This window comes from Macrotis lagotis, chromosome 2 (genome assembly GCF_037893015.1).
Source record: "Macrotis lagotis isolate mMagLag1 chromosome 2, bilby.v1.9.chrom.fasta, whole genome shotgun sequence".
NCBI classification, from domain to species: domain Eukaryota; kingdom Metazoa; phylum Chordata; class Mammalia; order Peramelemorphia; family Peramelidae; genus Macrotis; species Macrotis lagotis.
In genome coordinates, this window is record NC_133659.1 from 188,299,936 (window position 1) to 188,316,500 (window position 16,565).

The following is a 16,565-nucleotide window of genomic DNA, read 5'->3' on the forward strand; positions in this document are numbered from 1 at the left end:
ATGTCCTTTCGTCTTTCAAGTGGTTCCAGGCGAATTTGCTCTCGCCCTGGGTCTGTAAGATCGTCTAGCTGTGGAGTTGGCTTTGGTGCTGGAAATGCATGCGGTGGTGGCTCTGGTGCGGGGAGTAGTTTTTCTAGTGCGCTGGTGGGAGCCTCTTCTGTAGGCAACTATTGTGGGAACCTCAGTGGGAGCTTGGGGAGTGGTGTCTGTGCAGGCTTGACGGGAAATGAAAACGGGCTGCTCACTGGCAACGAAAAGGTGACCATGCAGAACTTGAATGATCGTTTGGCTTCCTACCTTGAAAATGTGAGAGCTTTGGAGGAAGCAAATGCAGATTTAGAGCAGAAGATAAAAGGATGGTACGAAAAATTTGGTCCTGGTTCCTGCCGGGGGCTTGATCATGATTATAGCAGATACTTTCCGATAATTGAAGAGCTTCGAAGTCAGGTAAGAAATCAACATTCGCCTACTTTTCCATTCATTTTGATGGGGTGTAGAGTGTGGGACTTAGAGTTAAGAGAGACCAATCGTGCTTCTATTCATAAACAAGGCACTCATCCTTCCAGTCTCAGTTTCCTCCTTTGTAAAATGGGAATAATAATAATAATAGCAAAGTTATTGTGAGAATCAAATAAGAATATGTATGTGAAACATTTTGAAAACTTTAATGTCCTGTGTAAATGTCAGTTATTACTATTATTTATGGATTTTTCCCCAAGTATAATAGGGAAATGGAGTGAAATAGGAGTTCTGGAATTTGAAATTGGAAGCTGTTAAGTCATGCCCTACTCTTCATGACCCACATGAGATTTTCTTTGCAAAAATACTAGAGTGGTTTGTCATTTTCTTCTCCAGCTCATTTTACAGATGAAGAAATTGAGATAAATAAGGTTAATCAACTTGCCCATTGTCATACATCTAGTAAGTGTCTAAGACCATATTTGAGCTCAGAAAGATGAATGTTTCCAACTTCAGGTCCACTTTGCCACCTAGCTGCAAGGTATCTTGCTGTCATTTATCTATTAAATCTCAAATTCTTGATATATGGACCCTTCCCCTCCCAACCCCCAATGCTGACAAAATCACAGATCCTTCCCTTGTGTACATATTGCTTACAGAAATATCCACTAACTTTGTGCAAAAGTAAAAAGAAAGTTTACTATTAAAAAGTAATTTCAAGGGGTGGCTAGGTGGCACAGTGGATAGAGCACCAGCCCTGGAGTCAGGAGTACCTGAGTTCAAATCCAACCTCAGACACTTAATAATTACCTAGCTGTGTGGCCTTGGGCAAGCTACTTTAACCCCATTGCCTTGCAAAAATCTAAAAAGAAAAATTTTTAAAAAGCAATTTCTGAGACTAATAAAATTCAGAATGGCTTTGACATCTGGAAAGCTATTTAACTTTTATTTCCTAGGTCTTCAATGTGTTAAATCTGTAAATAGATACTTAATCTACTCAATCATTTCCTAGATCATTTCTGCCACTGCCTGCAATGCCAATATTGTTCTACAGAATGACAATGCCAAATTGACCGCAGATGACTTCAGATTGAAGTAAGTGCATACTTTCTTCATGACTCTTCATGACCCTGTGAGCCTATAGTGCATGGGTTTTTCTTGGCAAAGGTATTGGAATGATTTGCCATTTTCCTCTCCAGTTTTATGCAAGTAGGGCTTAAGCATTTAAGTCAGTGTCTAAGGTCAGATTTGAATTCAGGAAGATCAATGTTTCTGACTTCAGGCCCCATAGTCTGTCCACTTTGCCACCTACTTGTAAGGTAAATAACTGAGTTCAAATATGAACTCTGGTCTTTCTGACTCCAGGCCCAATACTCAATCCAGTGAACCACCTAGCTCTGACTCTGGCACAAAGGAAATGCTGTATAGATATTAGTTATTATTATCCCCATTTTACAATTGAGAAAACTGAGGCAGTCAGAGGTTAAGTGACTTGCCCAGGATCACACAATTAGTAAATAGCTAAAGCTGAATTTGAATTCAGGTCTTCCTGACTCCAGGGCCAGTCCACTATCTCCTGCCTTACCTTATATGTGATTTAAGTTTTTGCTCCTCTACATTAGTCATGATGAGGGTATTCCTTGGAGGCAAGATAGTAAAGGAGGGTATTGAACTTGAATTTAGGAAAACCTGGATTCAAATCCAGCCTCTGACAGTTTCTAGCTTTGTGATCATGGGTAATCATATAACCTCCTAAGCCTCAATTTCCTTATCTGTAAAATGAGGATAATGACACTTGTCATAACTACATCATAGCATTGTTGTGAAGCCTGAAGGAGCTAATGTTTGTAAAGAGCTTTGCAGAATTTAATGCTTTTTATAAATGACAGCTATTATAATTTGGAATGCAAATTAGATCATCAGGAGAAAGAGATGCATGTCTTCATTCTTTAAAAGCTCAACTGAAAATAATCCATATTAAACAGTCATGCTCTGGACAAATTGTAGTACGTGTACATGATAGAATGCAGTTGAGTCATGAGAAACAATAAACACAAAAAGAAATATGGAAATTGTCATATAAAGTATGAAGACAGTGCATAAAATAATAACCACAAAAATTTTAAAGGCATTGTTATTATTCAGACATTTTTTAATCAAGTCTGATACTTTGTGATCCCATTTGGTGTTTTCTTGGCAAAGATACTGGAATGGTTTGCCATTCCTTTTCCAGTGCATTTGACAGATGAGGAAAGTGAGGCAAACAGTATTAATGGACTTGACCAGGGTCACACAGCTTGTAAGAATCTGAAGCATGGTAGTCTTTAAAAGGGATATGAATTTGTATAGTGCATTTAGGCTTATGATCTTCTGAAAGTTGATATTCAATAATATGTGACTTTAATCTTATAAGTTTAATATCTTTGTTAAGACCAGGTGTGGTAGCACAAAGCTGCAATTCCAGCTATAGAAGAGACTGAGGATGATGAATCACTTGAGCTGTAGAACTTGGGGATTCTGTGAGCTATCAGTTCAGAGTCCATAACCAAGTTTGGCATTAATAGAGTGATGCCCTGGAAGCTAATGACACCAATTGTCCACAGGTCAAAGGTTAAGTGACTTACCCAGGATCACACAATTAGTAAATATCTAAAGCTGAATTTGAATTCAGGTCTTGTGTCTTTGACACAAGTCAAAAAAAAAGGGCAGGTCAAACTTGAAAGTCAATGAGAGAGATGTTGAGCATGGGGAGCCTGTGCTCTTTCAGCCTAGGTGAGGTAGGAAGATTTTAAAAAAATAATGTTAAGCACTTTATTGAGAAGCAATACTGTGTAGTGTAAAAGGGGTCTTGGAGTCAAGAAGACCGATCTTCAGGTCTTTTCTTACATTTCTAGCAGTATGAGCATAGGCAAATACTTAACTTCTAAGAATATGTTATTAAATGGGTAACTACTTTAGGACATTGTTGTCATTTGTTCATTATTCTTGAAGAGGACCAGAGCATCAGAGAGGTGATGTCATGACTTGAAAGTGAGTTGGATTTAAGTGAAGGAGTACTGTGCTAAGTCACCAGCTTCACTTTCTCCTCCAGAGTCATCCTAGGTCCATTGAAAGGATATAGATCAAGGTGAACCTGGATGTAAGTAGGAGACCTTGAACTTTTAAATCTAAGGTCTTTTCCAGATTTCAGTTTGTCTGAGGCAATACCCATTCAGTGATTGAGACTAGATAAAAGGAAGGCAAAGAATTATCTCTTTTACCTAGTTAAAAAAAAATAATAAATCTGGGAGGGAAAGGTCTTCAGGGTTTCTGATTAAAACAGAAATGATTGCTATTTACACTCACTCTGAACCATCAGAACCCAAATAATGATCAAATGACAATTGAGCTGGGACCTTTCATAGTTCAGTCAATGAGAATCAAAGTGACTTGGGTTTGAGTGGATAAATTGTAGAGAAGAAAAGATCTGTATCAGTGAAGAGAGTTTCCAAACTGAGAGTTCCTTTTTTGGGAGAAGGTAGAGTGGATTTGAGATTTGATTGATTTAGGGAACTCTTTGGAGAGAGAAACTCCCTCTATTGATGCAGATCAAAAACTGTTCTACCATCTATAGTGTGTGTTAGTTAGACCTGGGATTTTAATGGAACAAGAAATACCTACTTTTAAGACATATTGACTGTGGGCCTTGTGAAAGTCACTTAACCTCTCAGAGTCCCAGATAATTCTCTAAGACTATAGACTATAGTTACTATTTCCTTTGACTTCATGAGAGTTTTCATACCAAGGTTTCCCTACACTGATGAAAACATAATATAATGATAACATAACAGGTCCCTAAGAATCTCAAAAACATTTATAGTATTCCACCATAAGGAAAAAATTATTCAAAAGCAAAAACAGTATCTCTATTACACTCAACATTTTCAGAATATATACCTAGGGAATGCACAGCTAGGTTAAACAGTAGGTAGAGTGCCAGTCCTGGAGTCAGGAAGACTCATCTTCCTGAGTAAAAATCTGTCCTCAGACACTTACTAGCTATGTGAACCTGCACAGGATACTTCACCCTGTTTGCCTCACTGAGTTGGAAAAGGAAATGACTACCCACTCTAGAATCATTGTCAAGAAAACTCCAAATGGAGTTTGAACAGACTGAAAAACAACTGAACAATAACAATATAACTAGGAATCAGGACTAGACCTGTGGCTTCAATGCTATAGGAAATAATTTGGGGGGGAGGGGATAGGAAAGAGGGAGAGGGAAGGACACCTATCAATTCAGGTCCCTTATATTCTATGTAACTTGTAGTCTTAGAGTTGTCAAGTATGATTAGAGGTGATATGACTAACTCAGGGTCACAAAACACATATATATCAAGAGGCTGGATCTGAATTCAGGTCTTTCTGGTTGAGATCAACCTTCTATCCACTATGTTCCACTGCCTCTCTCCTTCTTCCATACATCAATAGGCATCTCAAACTAGCTTTAGAGTTTTCCAAACTAAGGAACCTCAAAAATGAGCTTTCACTTCTACAAATTCCAACATTGTAAAATATCGTGGGGAGGTTTTACAATCCTTTCTGTCCAGAAAACTCAAGTACTTTCATATCCTTTTAAGGTATGAAAATGAGCTGGCCCTGCATCAGAGCGTGGAAGCTGACATTAATGGACTCCGCAGGGTTTTGGATGAGCTGACCTTGAGCACAGCAGATCTGGAGATCCAGTATGAAGCATTCAATGAAGAGTTAACCTTCCTTAAAAAAAACCATGAGGAAGTAAGATGGTCTGCATAGACAGTTTTACCCAGTTCTTTATTCTCAGCCCCAAGCAAGAAGTTCAGGAATGTGTTTCCCCAAGTCATTCAGCATGAGCATCTTTATCTGTTTTAGGAAATGAAAGTTCTGCAATGTGCTGCTGGTGGGAATGTGAGTGTTGAGATGAATGCAGCTCCAGGAGTAGACCTCACTCTTCTGCTGAACAACATGAGAGCAGAGTATGAAGATTTAGCTGAGCAGAATCGCAAAGATGCTGAAGCCTGGTTCAATGAAAAGGTAAATGTCTCTTAAAGAGCATGGCAAGTAGGAGATCTCTTGAAGCAGTCCTATTCATTATGGACAGAAAACCATCCTATTAATTATGTTTCAGAGTGCATCACTACAACAGCAAATCTCAGATGATGTTGGTGCAGCGACGGCAGCCCGAAATGAACTTACTGAACTGAAACGTAATCTCCAAACCCTGGAGATTGAACTCCAGTCTATCATGGCCATGGTATGTGAGTACTGTCATCAAAGGGACTTTAGTTTCAATAATTTCATCCATACATCTACCAGCTTAATATTCCAAAAACACAGATATGAATATAGGACACAACCCATCTCAACAATCTTTAATACTCCTCATTCCCTCTAGGAATTAGACTTTATTCGGTTTGACCTTAAAATGTCAAACCCAAAGCAATTGGTAGAAGTTTAAAAGAAGCAAACTTAGACTTGGTTTCAGAAAAGACTTTCTAATAAGTGAAATGAGTTGCTCTAAGAGATGGTAGGTTCCCCATGATGCTTGTCCTTCATTTTCAAAGAAGACCACCATATCAGGAAGGTGATACCATGACAAGCACATGAATTGAATATGAGTGAAAGGGTGCTGTGCTAAGTTACCAACCTCACCTCCTCACCAACCTCAACTGCCAAAGCCATTTGAGTACAGCAGTCAGATATGAATCAGGACAACTGGAGATGGCCTTGGTTGCAAGGCAATCAGGGTTAAGTGACTAGTCCAAGGTCATACAACTAGTAAGAGTCAAGTGTCTGAGGCTGATTAGAGTTTCTGTCCTCCTGACTACAAGGCCAATTCTCTATCCATTGTGCCATCTAATTCCCCATATTTGGAAGTCTTCAGTCAGAGAATGGGTCATCCCTTGTTTGTCATGTTAGACTAGGAAGCATCAATTGGGCTAGGAGGTTGCTTGAGTTGCCTTCCAATTCTCAAATTCTCTGATTCTTTGGTGCCCCGCTCCCTACTCTCTCCTTAAAGTTAGGTTTTTCTTGGCATATACTCTCTATTTATGCACATACTCACAGGTTGCATGCATCCAGTTCTATGTGTATTCTTCATGGGGTTTTGCTTATTCAGTCATTTTTTCAGGCATGTCTAACTATGACCCCATTTGAACTTTTCTTGGCAGGGATACTGGAGTGGTTTACCATTTCCTTCACTGGGTCATTTTATAGTTGAGATATTGAGGCAAATAGGGTCAAGTGACCTCCCCATGGGTATACAGTAAGTGTCTTAGACTGGATTTAACTCATGAACAGGCATCTTTCTGACTCCAGGCCCAGGATTCTATCCATTGCAAATTGTAGCCCTAGTGCATAGACTGCTTCTGGTGCAAAATAAGCAATAATAGAAAGCCCTTGAATTGAATTGTCAAAGAGTGTAAGTGGGTCCCAATTAGTGTGGATTTACAAAGTGATTATGAAGTGATACATTGGGCTAAAACCAAAAACATTTTTTCCATTGTTATAACTTTGAATAGTGAAAATTGAAATATACACATAACCACGTCACAAGATTCATTATTCATGCTAATTCTTGTACTGATCACAAATAGCACAGTTGCATCCTCAAAGTCACAAAGGAAAATAAAGACTGGAAAGGAAAAGGGCAGCTAGGTGGCACAGTGGATAGAGCAACAGCCCTGAAACACTTAATAATTACCTAGCTGTGTGATATTGGGCAAGTCACTTAACATCATTGCCTTGTAAAAACAAACAAAAAACACCCAAGAATGAAAAGGTAGTAGAAAGATTTAGTTTAGAAAGATTCTAAACAAGAAAAAATATTTAAAATCTTACCAAGATTTCTAATGGAAATGCAAAAGTTTAGTCTTCTTACATTAAACAAATATTTATCATTTGAAGATGTAGAAGGAAAAAATCTAAAGCCTATCATTTCGATTTTGCACATTTAGCATGTTATTTTATGTATTCTATTTTCAGAAACATTCTTATGAGTGCTCCCTGGCAGAGACAGAAGGCAACTACTGTCTTCAACTCTCCCAGATCCAGGACCAGATTGGGACCATGGAAGATCAATTGCAACAGATTCGAACGGAAACCGAAAGCCAAAAAGTGGAATATGAGCAGCTCTTAGATATGAAGATCTACTTGGAAAAAGAAATCCAAACCTACTGCTGCTTGATTGATGGAGAAGAAGGGTAAAGAAGACTTAGGGATAGAAGATAGGAACTTTATCTGGGGATTTCATTGAGGAAATTGAAGATTGCCAACCTTCTAGGTGCTTTTAGTCTTAGAGTTGCCTAATATATTGAGAAATTAAATGATTTGCTCCAGGGTCATACAACCAGAAAACATCTGAGGCAGTCTTGAACCCACACCTTTCTAACCTTAGCAGCTATATTAAGCTCTTTCTGAAGAAGGTTTATTAGGCAGCCCTAAGAAAATGGCATGTTTGTTTTGATCTGGATTTGTGTTCTCAAATCTGTAAGGAAGTCTTTAGGAAGAAAGTACTAATCACTTGGGCAAAGTAACTTAATTTATCCATAACAAAATAATAGATAAGTACCTTAGGGGTTTAAGTGGTTCATTTGTGGTTACACATTTCAGATGGAGGGCTGAAACCCAGGTCTTCCTGACTCCAGGGTGGGCCCTCTACCTCAATTCCACATTGTCTTATTCCAGTCAAAAGATAATGCCAATATTGGTAGCTGCCCTTTATATATATAATGTGCTACCACTTACAAAATGCTTTATCTAATTCAATTCTTACAAGAAACCTCTGCCAGTATCATTACATATGAGAAAACTAAATCAGACAAGTAATGCAATTTTCTGAGGATCAGGTAGCCAGGATCTGAAACCAGGTCTTCTCATTCCAAATCTAAATCCAGTGGCATTTCTATATCATGTATATATATATATATATATATACATATATATATATATAGAGAGAGAGAGAGAGATTCATATACATATATACATTCTATTGATATTTGAGTAAATATAAATGCTTTCATATATTTTATATTCACATATATAATTACTTGCATGTTTACATATGTGATATATGTATAAATATACATTAATGTGTAGACCTAAATACCTATTTGGGCTTATATATGATATATATTACCTATTACATATATGCAAAATATAACTAGAAGTTGAATCCAGATCTTTTAATTTCTTAAATCTAATGGTCCTTCCATGATGTCATGTGTATCAGCTATTTATATTTGCTTAACTGCAAATATTTTCATATAAATATATTATCTATAGATATTTATATATGTAAACATTTAAATATTTGCATATGTAATCTATATGTGCAAATAAGCATGAAAATGCATGCAGAAGAACATATTTGTGTTTAGATATGACATAATATCTATTATATATCTATATATGCAGGATGTCTTAAAATTCTTAGTGTAATTTCAAGCTTAAAAAGCTTGAAACTGCTCTGAAACTATTGGACCACCCTGTATATGCATGAGTATATACCTATCTGTGTATGTACCAAAAACTTATTAAAACTGCTATCACATCTAAGAAAAATAAAAGCAGGTGGTGGCAGAATCAAATTTCCTTGATATAGTAGGGTTTTTTGCATTTTGGAGGTATTCAGATACAAATATAAAAATGCTAAACTACCCCAATCATTAGGAATTTTTTTTAAATGATTTACTGTGTACTGTCAAATACTATATTTATTGCTATTTTACTGGTTTCTCAATCTACCTACCCTTTTTGGTAGGTCACTGTTTTTTCAATTAAAATATAAATAATGATAGGGATTCATAAGTTATTTGTGTTACCTAATTAGCCAATGAAATTGTTAAAGACTTGTGTTGCTCTTGTTGTTTGTCCTTTGTTCTCAAAGAGGACAATGACATTGGGAAGATGTCATGACTTGCAAGTGAATTGTATTTAAGTAAGGGAGGCCTGTATAGTCACCAACCTCACTCTCTTCTCCAGAATCATATGGATCTAGTGGCCAGATATAAATCAGGACAACTGGAGATGGACCCAGATGCAATGGAGACCTTGGCCTTTTTAAGGATAAGATTTTTTTTAAGAAGTCTTCCAAGACTAATTAGCCCACAGTCCTCTCTCCTTCCCTCCTCCTCTCCATTCACTAACAGCAAACACCTTATTTTATTAACTATCTTGTACAGTATAGGATCACAAGATCCCAGATTTAAAGTCAGAAGGAAGCTGGATATCTCATTTTATAGAGGAGGAGACTGTTTCTTCAGAGAATTAGTCAAACATCAGAGATCATTTATTAAGAACTTGGTATATGACAACCACTGTATGAAGCTCCCCTGTTTCAAAGAAAGACAAAAGTAATCCCTACTTTCAAGGCATTTATATTCTACAAAGGGAGACAACATGAAAATAAATAGGTATATTAAACTTATACAGAGTAGAAGGAAAGTAATCTTAGATGGGAAGGCAGCTGTAACTAAAGGGTATTGGTGGAAAGACTAGGAAAGACCTTCAATAGAATATGACATTTGAACTTTCTTGAAGGCAGTTCAGAAGCACCTTGGTCAAGGTAACTTGTGCAACTTGTAAGTCACCACCAGAGCTGGGATAAGAAACCTTGTCCTAGAACTACAAATCCATAGCTGTTTCTGCTATACCAGACACTGCTCCCTTATTATGATCTTTTTTATGTATATGTCTTGCCTTCCCAAATAAGTTATAATTTCCTGGCACGTATTGTCTTATATTTGTTTATTTTCCCATTGTGCCTGGTGCACCACCTTGCATATAATAGTATGAATACAACAAGTATTTTTAAAAGTTTTATTAATATATTTTATTCTTGCATCATAGTCATTTCCAGGTATAGCCCTCAGCATCTCATTGAATTGTCTTTTGCAACAAAGAGACACTGTTAAGTAAAGATGATTTATTCAGAGATCATATTTGATAATACTTACAACATTCTGCCCACATAATTCACCATCTCTGTGACAACTATGCTTTAAACAAATTTTTTGACTTATTGATCAAAAGAAGGGAATTAGAATTTTGCAGTGCTGAGTTAACACTCCACCCAAAGAGACATGGACTCTAGTTCTAAAGAGTATAAACATTGTCACAGAAGATCTTGTGTTATTCACTTAGCCTGTTAAAAAGATCATTAAGTCCCTCACAAAAATGACAGGCAGAAAAAATCCTAATGAAATTAGATTTCTATTGACTTCTTATTTGTCAAGTTTGTTTCTGAATTCCTTAATGTAAGAAGTAACAAGTGTGGGCTTCTTTTTTCACAGATCCTGCAAATCTGCATGTCAGAAATCAAAAAGTTATGAAACAGCAAAGTCAGAAAATCAAGTCAAAGGTATTTAAGTTTTCTCTGTTTGGGGATAACCATGTGTTCAAATTCAAGGTGGATCTCATCAAAGTATTTGTCTAAATGACTGATCCATTTTTTTCAGAATAGGATATTTTTTCTCTTCTAAAATTACCTATATAATGAAAGCTGACTATTTGTCAAATATTTAGGGGCATTTGGTCAAAGTAAATTTGACTAAATCCTAAAGATATTAAAATAGCGATTTACACAAAATCTAAGTCTTTGTCATTTCCAATGTTTGGCATAAATGCCTTTGCCAAAGTCTAATATCAACATCATTTCAGCACAAATCATAGGATTAGTGAGGGCGGTGGGGGCAGGGGAATAAGATGCTAAAGAAGTTATCTTTCTTTATTTCAAATACAGATCATTTACGGTCCATCTTTGACAGAGCACTAAAGCAATTTAATCCTGAAAGTTCCATAACCAGGGAGGCAGAGGAAATTGATCTGTAGGGGCAGGAAGGCAGTAGCCTTTGACTTTCAATAACCTTTCAATAGTCCTACTAGCAATAGTTTACCTACTAGCAATAGTTTTATAGTGTTTTTAAGTCAGAGAGATGCAAAGCATCATCAGACTTGTTTTGTTGAAAGTGCATGAATAACAGAAAACAATAAATATTTATATAACATTTTAAGGTTTGCAAAGCACTTTGCAAAGATTATTTCACTTGAGCCTCACAACAATTCTATGAGGTTATCTTCATTATACAGAAGAAACTAAGACTGAGGGTGATTAGGTGACCTGCCCAGGATAACACAGCTATACTATTTTGAAACCCACAGATCTTTTTTAGACCAACTATTGTCTAACCATGCCTCCCTTCTCTTGTGCTTTTTTAGGTTGACTTTATTGAAACTAAATATAAGACATTACATTTATATTACATTATTTCAGAGTATTATTGCAATATTATTGCATTATATAATTGCAGAATCATTTGTTTTGGAAAGAAGGAAAACAAAAGAACCAAGTGAGATTTCTCACTGCTGAGCAGTGTAGCTGCAGGGATCTGGTATTCTTGAGTGTTGTGCTTGTCCCTAGGGAAAACAGGTAGCCTGAAATTTTGGACAAAATGAACATAAAAGGGTTGGGATCCAGTCACTTGTTAATCATCTACTATGTGCCAGGCTCTGGATTGTGTGCTGAAAATACAAAGACAAGTAAAACAGTCAATCCCTGACCTCGTGAAACTTACATTCTGTTGAAGGGAAACAACATGGACACATATTTGAAATAGAGTTGGTTTAAAAAAGACCTGTGGGTCTCAGTAGAATGCAGTTGCAGTTGCAGACTAAATCAAGACAATATGGTGACCAAAAGATGCATTAGTATATCCAGAGTCAGATGTAATCATAGAACTACCTCTCATACTCACCCGCAACCCCCATGATCTGGTGGTTTCATTGGAATATGACCTACTAGAGAACTAATGCAATGTTTGGTTCATTTCTAGACTCAGCACAAAGTACTGTGGTAACAACAGTTGTTGAGGAAAGAGATCCAAATGGTCCAGTCCTTTCTGTGAAGGTCCACTCGGTTGAAGAAAAGTCATCTAAGATAAGCAACATTACAATGGAACAGAGGGTGCCTTCTAAAGTACCATAAGGCTGACAGGTGAATGAAGAACTTCCCTCTGCAAAATTTCATAAGTGAAGTAATATATCCTTAGCAGCACTCTAAGACCAGAAGTTACAGAAAAGATACAAGTCTTCATTGGTAGAAGTTTCTCCACAGGAGCTTCCTTATATCAGTGAAATTACCAGTCTGATGAAACAAAAATAAAATAAAAAACATAGAAAAGTAACACAAGAAAACAGTTTCTGCTCCTGAAAAATAAAAGTTTCAAGATGTCTCTCTGTTCTTTCTTTGCACTTGTTCTTGGCATATAGACTATTTTTAAGAACAATAAAATGCTTTCTCTTTCTATGCTTTGATTTCAATAAATTTTCTTCTCTTGCAAGTCACTTTTGGTGATCCTGACTCTTTTAAATCCCCATACCCTACCAACTCCCAAAAAATCCCAGGAGGTTTATATCAAGGACATAACAGAAAATAAATGTGGCATCTCAACTCTCAAACTCTTCTTAATTTCATTTCATTAGTATAATTCATATTCATATTCATATCACATCAGAGATTTATCACTTAAAAATAATCAATGGTCATTTACAAATGGCTCTTTTCTCTAGCATCTATGATGGTGGTAATTGAGCCCAGTTCTTGGGACTAATTATTTATCATAAGTAAAGCACAGTTTTTGAACTATAAATGAATCATGGTTATATAGGAGATACTTCCTAAAGTATCTATATCACCCAGAATTTCAACCCCTTTTCTTTAAGGATGAGGAAATGGAGGGTGAAGGTGAATAAGTGACTTGTCTGAGAAAATCCATTCAACAGTTGTCAGACAGAATTCAATTTGGGGTCTGTTTCTCTCAGAACCCTCTACTCTATTGACTTTGCTATTCTGCCAACCCCATGATCACACTCAAGGCAAGTTGATACAAACTATGATCCCAACAATTCTATTGGTCAATCCAAAATTCTCTCCAAATGTTCTGATGACCTGGCAAAATCATATCCTTTATGTCACACACATACATCACTTGCAAAAACTTTAATTAAATTGTAATTACTAATTTACTCTGAATTAATTAATGTGAATCACAGCATATAGAAGCCAAAATGAAAATATGTTCATTCCAACAAAGGGCTTATTCCACACCCTTCTCCCATTACTCTTCTTTTTAAATACCTTAGTATTATCTTATCCATCCTTCAAAGCCTAATGCATATGACACCTCTTCTAAAAAGTCTTATCTTGTATATTCCAACAAGAAGTTATCTATCTTTCTCTGTGAGAGGTCTCTTCATCATGAAAAGAAGAGGTTTTATTCATTGTCAGAACATATGGACATCTCTGAGTGCTGTATTCTGTTCTTCTTACACTTATTATTTTCTAGTTACTTTCATCCAAGTCTTATTACCCCTTCTAAGCTTTAAGTGCCTGAAGAAGATAGGTAGTGTTTTATATTTCTTATATCTCCACCCTATGTCTTGCCCATGTTAGGTGTTCCATAAATGTTTAGGACTTAAGTATGGTTTATTTATTTAGTAAAAAAAATATCATTAGTGAATTAAAAGTATGAAACCTATTACTTCCTGTTCATAGATTTATATCCATGACTTTCTCAGGAATAAAAAAATCTATAAATAGAAAAATTAGTATCAATAAGTTATTTTTAAGTCCTTATTAAATCAACCAGATGATCTGACCCCAAAGAGAAAGCCTATGTGGTCTAGTGAAAAGAGCATTGGAGTTGAAATCAGGAAGTTTGGATGTTTGCTACTAGATTCAAGCCACTCCCATCTGCATTTTAATAGAACACTATAGTACTCAAGGGTAGCTAGGTGGTAAAATGGATAAAAAGCCATACCTGGAGTTAGGAGGACCTGGGTTCAAATTCAGCCTCAAACACTAGCTATGAACCTGGACAATCATATAACCCTATTTGCCTCAGTTTCTTCATTTATCAAATGAGCTGGAGAAAGAAACGGCAAACCACTCCAGTGTCTTTGCCAAGAAAACCCCAAATAGGATCATAATGAGTCATACATTATTGAACAACAACAATAACAATAGGGTAGAATGAAAAAATATATAATATGAGCCTTCTCACATTTCCCAGTTTAATGAAGTTTCTGTGATCAGCAGGACGGTCCTATAAGAGTTCTTGAACCCAGGATATCCAAGAATTTAACCTATGATATATAGGCAGAATGACATATGCAGACAAATAAACATCATTTCTCTATTCTCAGCATTAGTCAGATCCTCTTGAGAATATTACTAACCATTTAAAATCCTAGCTTCCTTGAAAGCACTTCTTATGGAAAACATTTCCTGATCCCAGTTTGTTGCTAGTGCTCTTTCCCTATTCAAATTGGCTTGCATTTACTTATCTGTTCACTTATTTATTTTATCTCCCCTACCCACCACAGATTGTAAGATCCTTGAAAGCAACAACTGAGTATTGATTTGTCTTTATATCTTCAGCACTTAGCACTTGAGGGTTTTGGACCTAGCAGACACTTAATAAATGCTTTTTTGGGTTGTATTGAATGAAATGGGATGGGATGGGATGGGATGGGATGGGATGGGATGGGATGGGATGGGATGGGATGGGATGGGATGGGATGGGATGGGATGGGATGGGATGGGATGGCTTGGCCTGAACTGGTCTGAATGAGATTGGATTAAACTGTGTGTTCATTATAAGTTCCTGCACTTTAGAAGAGAATATGAAGAACTGGAGGCCCCAGCTTAATTCAATACTTTTTCTTAATCAAGCACTTTGAGTATGTGCAACTTCCAAAGGCAGGGCTTTAAATGTCGAGTGAAGATTCCATTGGGGAAAGTTTCAGCTCAATATCTTGACTTTTTGATTTGACTGAGGGGTAAATTAGGGTAAAGAGTTCAAGAAAGGGGCGGCTAGGTGGCGCAGTGGATAGAGCACTGGCCTTGGAGTCAGGAGTACCTGGGTTCAAATCCAACCTCAGACATTTAATAATTACCTAGCCATGTGGCCTTGGGCAAGCCACTTAACCCCATTGCCTTGCAAAATCTAAAGAAAGAAGAGTTCAAGAAAATGCCAAGATTCTAAACATAGGAACATGGACCATAGTACTACTGGAGCAGGAATGAAGAAAAGATAAGCATCTGTGCTGGATAATTTAAAGAGTCATCTGCCTAAAGGCAATGGCTCAAATCAGATGACATCTCAAGATCCCTTCTTGTTCAATGATTCTTGTGATTCTCAGCAAGATTACTTTGCCTTAGATCATCAAAATTACCAACTCATACAAGAAAAATGATGAGAACCAGTTTTCCCAAGTTTCAAATGATAGACCAGGATACTCCCCCTCTGTCTGCCCTGCTACTTCATATAATAGAAAGCCCTTAAGAATCAGATGGATCTGGCATCTCATCCTTGTCACTGCTCTCTCTTCCAGTCCAATTTTCTACATCTATATGAATTCCCATGGTCCAACTGACACATTTTCAAAGACAGTTTATTCAAATTTTAGAAAACAAAAAAAGTAGCATGTCTCTATGCATTCACACCCAAAAGGACAGTTTCCAATAAAGGAAGATAATGTGGTAGAGTGACAAAAACAATACTTTTAGGGGCACTCTGCAGTCAGAGACTTGGGTTCAAATCCTGCTCTTACCACTTACCACCTGATACTGATTAAGTCACACCCTCTCCTATCTTTGTTTGCTCATCTATAAAATGAGGGAATGGGACTACAAGGCCCCAAAGTTCCTTATAACATTATACCCATGATTTTAAAGAATAAATTTTTAGGAAGGGGAATGATCTGTTTAGCGTGAAATAAAGCAAGATCTTGCTAAAAGTTAGAATGCATATTTGAGATAATTGTGAACATATGTCTATTTCTGCATGGATTATAAATTGGCCTAAATTTGAAACTGGTATTCTACTTCTTCAGAAAATGAAAGGGGAACTTATATATAGTACTTTAACTTATCTAGAATTCCAACTCTCTACTCAAGCGAAGTGACAACCAAGCAAAGGAAAATGTAGTACTTCCTATAAGGGATATCTCTAAATTTTCAGGATCAGGCATTCATATGAAATCTTTAGTTGTGTCCAACTTTTCATGATGCCATTGGGGATTTTCTT

General features: G+C 36.7%; 1 protein-coding gene across 1 annotated transcript; it reads left to right on the plus strand.

The window, feature by feature from the left end:
• On the plus strand, positions 1–12,792 carry LOC141511349 (keratin, type I cytoskeletal 26-like). Its single transcript, XM_074220572.1, has 8 exons — positions 1–447; positions 1,472–1,554; positions 5,079–5,235; positions 5,350–5,511; positions 5,606–5,731; positions 7,462–7,679; positions 10,770–10,837; positions 12,309–12,792. The coding sequence occupies exons 1-8, from the start codon at positions 1–3 to the stop codon at positions 12,458–12,460; spliced, it is 1,413 nt and encodes a 470-aa protein (XP_074076673.1). The 3' UTR covers positions 12,461–12,792.
• The last annotated feature ends 3,773 nt before the right edge of the window (positions 12,793–16,565 follow it).